Consider the following 9,933-nt stretch of genomic DNA (forward strand, 5'->3'; position numbering starts at 1 on the left):
TTTCTTTCTTTCCTGTCTGTCTGTCTGTCTTTCTCTTTCTTTCCTTTCTTTTTCTTTCTTTCTCTCTTTCTCTCTCTCTCTCTTTCTTTTTTTCGACCGGGTCTCACTCTGTCATCCAGGCTGGAGTGCAGTGGCACAAAAATGGCTCACTGCAGCCTCAACCTCCTGGGCTCAAGTGACCCTCCCACCTCAGCCTCCTGAGTAGCTGGGACTATAGGCCTGCACTACCATGTCCGACTGATTCTATTTTTTAATTTTTTGTAGAAACAGGGTCTTGCCATGTTGTCGCGGCTGGTCTTGAACTCCTGGGCTCAAGCAATCCTCCTGCCTCGGCCTCCCAAAGTGCTGGGATGACAGGTGTGAGCCACCGTGCCCGGCCTCACAGTCTGTTTTTACCAGCCCCCTAGATGATCCTGATGAAAGCTTGAGAACCACTGGTCTAGACTGTGCAAATGAAAGTTGCCTGAATGAGTTGGATTCTGCAGGTCTGTGAGGACCCAGAGCAGACAGGGAGCCAGCTGCCCAGCATGAGTTCAAGATGAGCTGACCTGGTTTCAGCCTCCATCCCTGGGTTCTAGGTCCCTGCCCTTTCCAAAGAAACAATGAACCAGACCAGACCACTGCATTGGCATAAGATCACACTTTAGTTCAGAGACACATTTGCATAAATAGGTGAAATGGATCCACCCCTGCAGGTGGCAGCCTGAGAACATGTGGTACTCCACAACCCTGTGACGCTGCGGCCCTTTAGGTGATGGGTTTTAACACTGAAGACAGTCGTGGTCATTCTTGACGACAGCTTGGGGTGCAGCTTTGGAGCCTGCTTTGACATTCACCACTGACTCCCTGCCCCACGCCTCTCTTGTACTAATGTTTTCCCCTCTGAGGTAGATTATTTATCGGGGAAACCAGATAGAATTTTTTTTTGTCATTTAACTTTGCTAGTCCTTTGCAACCAGACTGACGTTAAGTGTCCTGTCTGAGTCAATAAGTGCACTTTTACCTTTTAACCTATGCCCTCTACTTGAACCCGAGCAAGGTTCAGTCCACTGGACAGTTGATGATAGGGTCTGTCGCCCCATCCCCTCTCCTCTTCCCCCTTAGGAATTCGTGCAGTACTGGAGGGGTTGCGGCAATGGGAGGCCTGGGTGGGCCATGCTGCCTTGATATATAGAGTCATCGCAGTGGAGACCCTTGTCTGCACCTCAGTACCCCATGTCCAGGAGCATGAGACTGATCCCTTCCCCCCGAATCACAGGGGGCACAGCTGGCTTTCACAGGGCTTGGCATCCTCAGGTTTCAGAGCCTTGTTGCAGGTGGCAGAGGCCTGGCCGGAGGGGTCCCTGCACTCTACAGTTCGCCGCTGCCAGCCAGGCCCGCAGGTGCTGGAGCACTCAGACCAGTCCCCCAGCACCCACTGTGTGTGGAGCAGCGGCTGGATGATGTTGGTGGTTGCTCTCTCTTTGCTGCTCTGCATGCTGAAGTCCACGTCATTAGGAACAAAGAAGGTGTATTTGACTTTCGGGGGGAAGACCTCGCCAGGGACTGTCAGGAGCTGCACTGTCAGAGGCTCTGGCAAGGGCCGGAAGCTCTGCAGGCGCTCCAGGGTGGCGATGGAGCCGCTGTACTTCAGGATGGTCCCCTTCACCAAGATGTCCTGCTCTATGGCAGAGATGGCCAGGTTGCCATTGAGCAGGTACTGTCCATCAGCCGTCTTCAGCGCCAGGTAGTTCCCGTCATTCTGCACACCTGGGTGGCTCCGCTGCTTCACGTCAATATTAGTGGCACCAGCTGGGATGGTGACAATGTCATTGTAGCCATAACTATGATAGAAACAGAAAGACACCCTCAGACCAGTGGCTGCCCAGCCCTGGTCGCGATGATGCCTTGGAGACTGAAGTGGGCACCCCAGGTGGCAGACAAGAAAAACCAAAGCAAGTAATTAAGCAAGTTGCCTCAACGTTCTCAATAAATTAGCTGTTTAGGCAGACAGAAATGTCTTGTACATTGGGATTTTTCAAGGGTTTTTGCTTCATCTGGCAACTCTATTTCAAATGCGTGGTTGAGGATTTGAGGTATGTGGGCCTTGAGAACAGCATAGAGAGGAGGAGAACCCAGAAGGATTTGGAAAGCTGCACTGGTGTAGCCAAACCTGGCACCTGTCAAATGAGATCTCGAATACCTCTAGTTCCTTGCACTGGTATACAACTTTGCTTGGCCACCTCCATACCCAGAGCTCAAACCCACATGGAAAAAACTGTTCTGCACACCCCTTCCAGAACGTGAACAGGAGGAAATTTCACACCACCTCTTTGAGTCAGTCGGCTCCTAGTATTTGATGAATATGGCCCTAGGGTGGGATCAGGGTGGGGTTGGGAGTTAGGGGTTCAAGCCTGCTTCTTTGAAGCCACCTTCTGGGAGTGCCCAGGCACCATGAGCTCTGTGCTTCTGGAATGACAGAATGCTGTTTTGGGAAACTGTTTCCATTCCTTTATAGGCTTAGGGCTTTAGGTAGGATGAAGAAAGATTAGTTGTTTGTTCTTTTCTGGAAATCTGGGTTCCACAGGCTGGGGAGAAAGTAAGGCAAACGGTCAGGCGGGCTCTTTGCTCTCCTTGCCATATGTCCAACTGGGGCTAGCTGCTTAGTCTCAGACTCTGAGAGTGTCCACAGGCCCATCTGTCTAAAGCCTGAGGGAAAGTGGCCAAGGGCCCCAGTATCTGAATAGCGTCTGCTTCTTTTTTTCTACGTCCTTTGAGCTTAAATGTAAAAAGAGTTCCAAGGCAGGGCGCAGTGGCTCATACCCATAATCACAGCACTTTGGGAGGCCAAGGCGGGCGGATCACTTGAGGCCAGGAGTTCAAGACCAGCGCTGGCCAACATGATGAAAGCCCGTCTCTACTAAAAATACAAAAATTAGCTGGGTGTGGTGGTGCACGCCTGTAATTCCAGATACTTGGGAAGCTGAGGCAGGAGAATTGCTTGAACCTGGGAAGCAGAGGTTGCAGGTGAGCCAAGATCGTGCCACTGCACTCCAGCCTGGGCAACAGAGTGAGACTCTGTCTCAAAAAAATAAAAATAAATTAAAAAAAATGAAAACAGTCCCAGGTTGCCTGCTATAGGCTGATTCTGTTCTCTCAGACTGATGAGATGAGAGATGTAGAGATAGGTACACACACACACACACACACACACACACACAGAATGGGACAGGGTTTGCGAGCTTCACTAAGCAGAAGACAATACAGTGAACACGTCTCAAAAACTCTGAGACCGTGAGAGGGGGAAGTGGTTGGACAGATGGATGCTCATATAACTCCCAGAAGGATACACTGATGTACTGGAGGCAGAGAGGCAGAGTGTGGCCCATATAAAACACCTGACCTTGCCCTTACTCTCCAGGAAGTGCATGGAATGGGAGACAAAAGTCATCCAGGACTTAGGAAAACTACGTTCTCTTCTGGCTGTCATTAACTATCAATGTGACCTTAAAAAGTCATTTAATCTTTTTGTGTCTTAATTTCTTCCTCCACAAAAATGAAGAATAGTATTGGCCTTGCTCACCTCATGGACTTATTTTACAAATCAAACGAGACCATGGAAATGAAAGCGCTTTGGAAAATCCTTGGAGTTTTATGAATGTGGGGCATTAGGATGTGAACAAAGTGTCTGGAGTTCTCAGATTCATGAAAGCCCTGGAGCTGCCAGGGCCCCTTTTTGGTAACCCCCTTCTCTGGAGATCCGTCTGCAGAACGGGCAGGGCTTGCCAGGCTTAGGGATGAGACGTCCTTCCCAAAACAGGCCTGGGAGAGCCGTTTTCTGGCAGAGGTCCAGGTTACTCAGTGTGGCTCGACTGACTCAGAGATGACAGCTCCCTATCCACATGGCCTCCAGCCCTCGTAAAAGTCACGGCTGTCCTGTGTTCTGTCTTTTCTATGAGCTTGACACTGCCAAGTGCACATCCCATCTCAGGAAATCCTTACGACGACTCTGAGCTAGAGATACTGCTGACATTTTATAAAGAAACTGAAGCTCAGAGAGTTTGAATAACTTGCCCAACCCTCATAGCTATTAAGTAGCAGCCACAATTCAAATTTGGGCCTATCAGAGCACAAAGCCCATTATGCTCTTCTACCAAGCAGGGTACAGAACTCCTGGGGAGACTCACCTGGTGGGGGTGAGGGACCCGGAGACCTTCCTGCAGGAGTTGCCTTTGCCCCCACACACCCCGCATTTGTCCAGCTTCCGAGGCGAGTCCACCACATGGTCACAGCCGGCCTTGACACACTGGCCACGGACACAGATGGCCAGCGTCTCCGGCCCACACAGGGTGCCATCAATCACCTGCAACAGGGAAAGGGAAGGTGCAGGAGGGAGGGCGTGCTAAGCACAGAAGCAGCCCGTGGGAGGGGTGGGGATGGGCGATCTTCCTCCCCATCTCTGGATCTGAGTCCCAGGGTGATTCTCACCTTGGCCTCGAACACTTTGAACTCACTCCTCCCCCGGGCTCGGCAGAACAACTTGCAGCGGTCCCGGGGGGACACCCCGGCGTACTTGGGGACCCACTGCAGGAGATTCCCATCCATGTCAGTGTAATTGTAGGCATTATACTTCTCACACTGCTGTTCCCTGAAGCTTTTCCCTAGAAAGAGGAAGAAACGGCATGGAGGTGACACCCATGCGCAAGCAGGAGGTCCCGGTGGAGAAATCCCGAATTTACAGCATTTTTCTTCTTTCTTTTGGTTTTGGACTCAACCCAGGGACCCAGGCAGGGCCAGTGTCTTCTGGGCACAACATTCCTAGACACATGTGTGACCCTTACTCAAAAGGGCAAGGAAAGGAGCCCTCCAGCCTCATGCTGGGCTTTCTAGGATAAATGCCCTTTCCATTAGGGAAAGAGATTCATTGTACTTTACAGATGAATGAACTCAGGGAGCAACAGGGAACAATCCAATAAGCCTGGAAGGCACAGAACGGCACGTGGAGCCATATTCTCAGGACACTGCTAATTGTGCAGTGTCGATTTCCTCAATGACACTGGACATGACTCCAAAGACTCCTAAATCTACATGTTTAGCTCCGATCTTGCCCCTACACTCTCATTCTGTAATGCTGGCTGTCTCTGGGGAGCTCCGTTTGTATGTACTATGATTACCTCCAACTCAGCGCGGCCAAGCTCCCGAGGGTCCTTCCACGAACTGTTTGACTTTCATTTGCTGGTCTTACCACGCTCAAGTCTGAGACTGGCATCCTGGTATCTCCCGAACATTTGAGTTGCTGGTCTTACCATGCTCAAGTCTGAGACTGGCATCTTGGTATCTCCCGAACATTTGAGCATCTCTATTTGCTATTTCCAAACGGTCACAGAGACCTACACTATATTCAGGACAGTCTGTGATTTCAAACGATGGGATCCCACCCTCACGACTGCAAGCCCAGGGCTGCTGGCTTCATGGGGACCTGTGCCTGCCTCCTCTCCGTCCTGCCGTGCGCCACTGCCGGACCAATCCATCTGAAGTTAGACGTGGGTTGCTTTCCACCCCCAAATCCTAAAATTAAAACTGTTTTTCCTGCCAAGGTTCCCCGCCCAAACTGTGCATCTGAATGCCTGGGGAGACTTTGCCAAGGCAGATGCCACACTCCACGCCTGAGACTCTGAGTCAGTACAGCTGAGGGGGTCTGGGCTGTGTCTGCAGGAGCTTCCAGGTGACTTGGTGGGACAGGTGGCACAGATAACCCCCAGATACTGTGTCAGCCTTCAAGGACCTCTGTGGTGTGGCCTTGACATAGTGGTGTGCTTTGCTTGATTCCATCTAAGCAAATGAGGGCCCTTCTCACACCTTTCCCCATCCTGGCAGGTCCCCTCACACCTCACCCCGTCTCAGTCCTCCAGACTCTGCTCAGTCCTAACTCCCTTCAAAGCTTCCGCTCACCCAGCCTTTCCTTTCTCTGAGCCTCTCACCAACCTAGGGTCTGTGACTCATCCATTGAAACTTAATGGCTGTGTTAAAGGGATTTGGGTCTCTAATTGGATTGCAAGCTCCTTAAGGACAGAGACCATGCCTTTTACATTTTCATACATTTTTATAGTCCTAGACACACAAAAAGTACTAAAAAATACTCGACAGTAATGGCAGACTTTGGTGGGTCTGAAATCATGACATCCTTTTTCGTCCATGCCTACCTTGTACCCTATATTCATTCCCGTCCTCCCCCTTTCCCGGCAACGTCTCACCCGTATGCCAGGCAAACTCTCACACAATTCCGGCACCAAGTTTCTAGAGCCTCAAACCATTGTGGATCCTTCTTGTCTTGTGAAACTGCGAAGCCTACAGATTCTCCTCTGAGACATCAACCCAGTGCCAGCGTCTTTTCCCGTGGTTGAATCTCTCCTAAGGCTCTGCCTGATTTTTCATGCCTGCCAATCCTTCCTGGAGCTGCACACTGGGCAGTTGGATGGGATGGTGGGGAAAAACCTTGTAATGATTTCCCTCTCATGAGTTTGCTGCTGCCCCTTTACTGCCTCTAAGTTAATGTGTGTGGTTTCCAGCAGGTACTGGGGATAGGAATATGCCAAGGGGAGGGAGAGGTAGTATTGCTTCCTGGGAAGATTCTGTCAAACAGTTGCTATGGCCCCAAGGGAAGATGGAATGTGAGTGGGAATCAGATTCAGAAATCCTCCCTCTTCCCTGGGCTGAATTTTGGCTAGAAAGACCTTGGAGGTTTGGCTCTGACACTTGCTTTGGAAAATGCTTCCATTCTGCACACAGATGAGGGTTCTGATGCCTCCAGGAGAATTAGTTTCCTAGACACCAGCCCCTCTCCAGAGGCTCCTCCCCAATAAGTTTGGTTGGGAGTGATGTCCTCCTCTCCACATCTTGGAAGATGGGGGTAATTTCTCTCGTTGACTTTGCCACGCTCTCTAAACACTATGAGAGCTGTCCCGGGTCCCTGAGAGCTGCCCCTGGGCTTGGAGCCTTGCAGAGTCCATTTAGGTGCAGATCACAGGCAAAACTCTATATCCCAGGACACCCACTTTACTCCCACTTTACACATCCTCTGGGGATGTGTCACAGCGATGATAGTAGCTGCTCTGGCAGGGGTGGCCCTGAGTGGCAATTACCGTCAGGGGGGCATTCCTCCGTGTGGCATGACTGGTACTTGGCTCTCCGACCCAGGCAGTATCTTCCTCCATTCTGAGGCTCGGGGTCCTTGCACTCACGGTGTGAAAACTGTACTCCTCCTCCACAGGTCCGAGAACATTCTCCCCAGGGTCCCCACGGTGCCCAGCCTCCATCTACCACGGGCTGCAACATACAATGGCACACTGAATGAGGAGCAAAGGCCAAGAGGCTTCAGTGTCTGTGCCACTGGCTGGCCAAAGCCCTGGCTTCCTCATCTAGTCATTTTCATCTTGGTGTATGGCGCACCGTAAACTGCCTCAATCATTTGTTTAAGGACTGTGTGGCCTTCAGGGCTTTGTGAGCACAGAGACCAGGCTGGACTCATTCACTGCTGACTCGCCAGTGTCTAAAACAGTGTCGTATGCTCAGTAAGGTGCTCAGTAGACTGTCTGCTGAATGAATGAATGACACTCTTTTATGGGAATAAGGTTGCATTTAATGCAGTGGTTCTCCACTGGGGAGAATTTTGCCCTCCAGAGGACATTTGGCAATGTCTGGAGATATTCCAGTGGTTACAGCTGGGGAAGGTGTATGTTACCGTATTTAGTGGGTAGAGGCCAGGGATGCTGCTCAATATCCAGCAATGCACAGGCCCCACAGCAACAATTATCCTGGCCCAAGTGTCCCTAGTGCCAAGGTAGAGGAACTCTGGTCTAAAGGAAGCAGCCCTGGGAGGTGTTGCCATAGTCTACCAGCCACTGGTTCCAGTGATAGGATAATGCCTGGGAAAGAAACATAATTGCTTGTTTTTGTTTGGTTTTTTGAGACAGAGTTTTGCTCTGTCGCCCAGGCTGGAGTGCAATGGCATGAATTCGGCTCAGTGCAACCTCTGCCTCCTGGGTTCAAGCGATTCTTGTGCCTCGGCCTCTTGAATAGCTGGGATTACAGGCACACACCACCATGCCTGGGTAATTTTTGTATTTTTAGTAGAGACGGGGTTTCACCATGTTGGCCATGCTGGTCTGGAACTCCTGACTTCAAGTGATCCACCCGCCTCCGCCTCCCAAAGTACTGGGATTACAGGTGTGAGCCACCATGCCCGGCCCTGCTTCCCATTTTATAACTGACCTATGAGAACAAAGCTTTGCCCTTTTGAATGCTGTATGCCCAAAGGTTCATAGTGCATTCAGAATGAAAATAATTTTTTAAAAATTACAAAAGTAATAGTTGCTCATATGACAAATAAAAAAATGCAGAAAATTGTAAAAAAGAAATCAACAGTTTTTAAAAACACCACTACCCAGATAAAATCATTAACATGATTTTCACCAATATTTTTCATACTTTTGCTCTGAATATATCCTCATAAATATGTGATACTTTTATTTTACAAAAGATATGATTCTATAAATATTCTTTCTCTCTTTCTTTCTCACTTTCTTTCTTTCTTGACAGTCTTGCTCTGTCACCCAGGCCAGAGTGCAGTGGTGTGATCTTGGCTCACTGCAACTGCTGTCTCCCGGGTTCAAGTGATTCTCCTGCCTCAGCCTTCTGAGTAGCTGGGATTACAGGTGCCCGCCATCACACCTGGCTAATTTTTGTACTTTTAGTAGAGACAGGGTTTCACCATGTTGGTGAGGCTGGTCTCGAACTCCTGACCTCAGGTGATCGACCCATCTCAGCCTCCCAAAGTGCTGGGATTACAGGCATGAGCCACTGTGCCCGGCCTGATTCTATAAACATGTATTTTCTGATCTGACTGTTCTTAAAAAGAGGCCACACATCATTCCATGATCATTTCACGTCAGCCTCTCCCTGCACTTAGTTTGGCTCTGCCTCTGGGGATCGGTGGCAGATCCCTCTCCTCAATAACATGTGATGAGAATGAACAGGGTGAATGGGACGTGGCTGAGGATCAATCCATGAATCCTGTGCCAGCTGAGGCTTAGGACAAGAGTACGGAGCTTACCTGGTGCAGGCAGGCTCAGAAGGCTCAGAAGGCTCAGTGCAAAACACATGTACTGAGGAGTGCTTGGGCTACCCTGGCAATTCAGCGCTGGCGGGGACCGGGCTGTGAAACCCAGTGGATGCTGTTTCATAGTGATGGCTCCATGACTCACCGTAAGAGAAATGTGATCAGCCTCACGGTTTGGATGTATTAAGAGCAGGGCAAAGAAGTGAATCATTTAAAAACCCTCACTGGCACTGCCTTGGTTTTTCTTGTGAGTTTACTCTCTCCTGGGCCAAGTTTTTTTTTCTGCCTGGCCAGAGGCAGCTCTGATTCTTTCTCCTCTCCTCCTCTTTGAGTACGGAATTCCCACAACTGCTCTCATTCTCCTAACCTCTAATTATGCATTCAGTTCAAGCACAGGCAGGCTATGAATACTTTTCACTCAATTCTTGATGGAATTTATTCCACGTGTCTCTCTGTGTTCATGATGGAATTGACAGTGGCTCCAGTCTGCTGTGTGCCCACCTGCCTGTTTCCACACCTCTCACCAATCTGCATCTGCACCAGCCCTGAGTCAGTCCCAAAGCAGCTCCCTAATGTCTGGAGCCATGGCAGCGTCAACCCACTGAGTGAAGGTGAGCCTCCACGGGCTCCTCACTGTGAGGATAAATATACTTTGGTTTGTTTGTTAAAAGATGAGTGATTTTACCTAGAAGTCCTGTGTTGCAGCCTGGCCCAAAGTTTGTTTTCTTTCTTTTTTTTTTTTGGAGACAGGGTCTCCCTCTGCCACCCAGGCTAGAGTGCAGTGGCATGATCATGGCTCACTGCAGCCTCAAACTCCTGAGATCAAGTGATCCCCT

The 9,933-nt window shown here is 50.0% G+C and overlaps 1 protein-coding gene across 1 annotated transcript in view; it reads right to left on the reverse strand.

Moving 5' to 3' along the window:
• Positions 1–625: 625 nt before the first annotated feature.
• ADAMTS8 (ADAM metallopeptidase with thrombospondin type 1 motif 8) overlaps positions 626–9,933 on the reverse strand; it is a 24,227-nt gene continuing 14,919 nt past the window's right edge. The window contains exons 6-9 of the mRNA XM_038004981.2: positions 7,122–7,305; positions 4,468–4,640; positions 4,167–4,342; positions 626–1,823 (exon numbers count right to left, since the gene is read on the reverse strand). Coding sequence (XP_037860909.2) covers positions 1,253–1,823; positions 4,167–4,342; positions 4,468–4,640; positions 7,122–7,305 — 1,104 coding nt within the window. The 3' untranslated portion in view covers positions 626–1,252. The remainder of the gene's footprint in view (positions 1,824–4,166; positions 4,343–4,467; positions 4,641–7,121; positions 7,306–9,933) is intronic.

The sequence above is a fragment of the Chlorocebus sabaeus genome, chromosome 1 (assembly GCF_047675955.1).
Source record: "Chlorocebus sabaeus isolate Y175 chromosome 1, mChlSab1.0.hap1, whole genome shotgun sequence".
In the NCBI taxonomy this organism is placed as follows: Eukaryota; Metazoa; Chordata; class Mammalia; order Primates; family Cercopithecidae; genus Chlorocebus; species Chlorocebus sabaeus.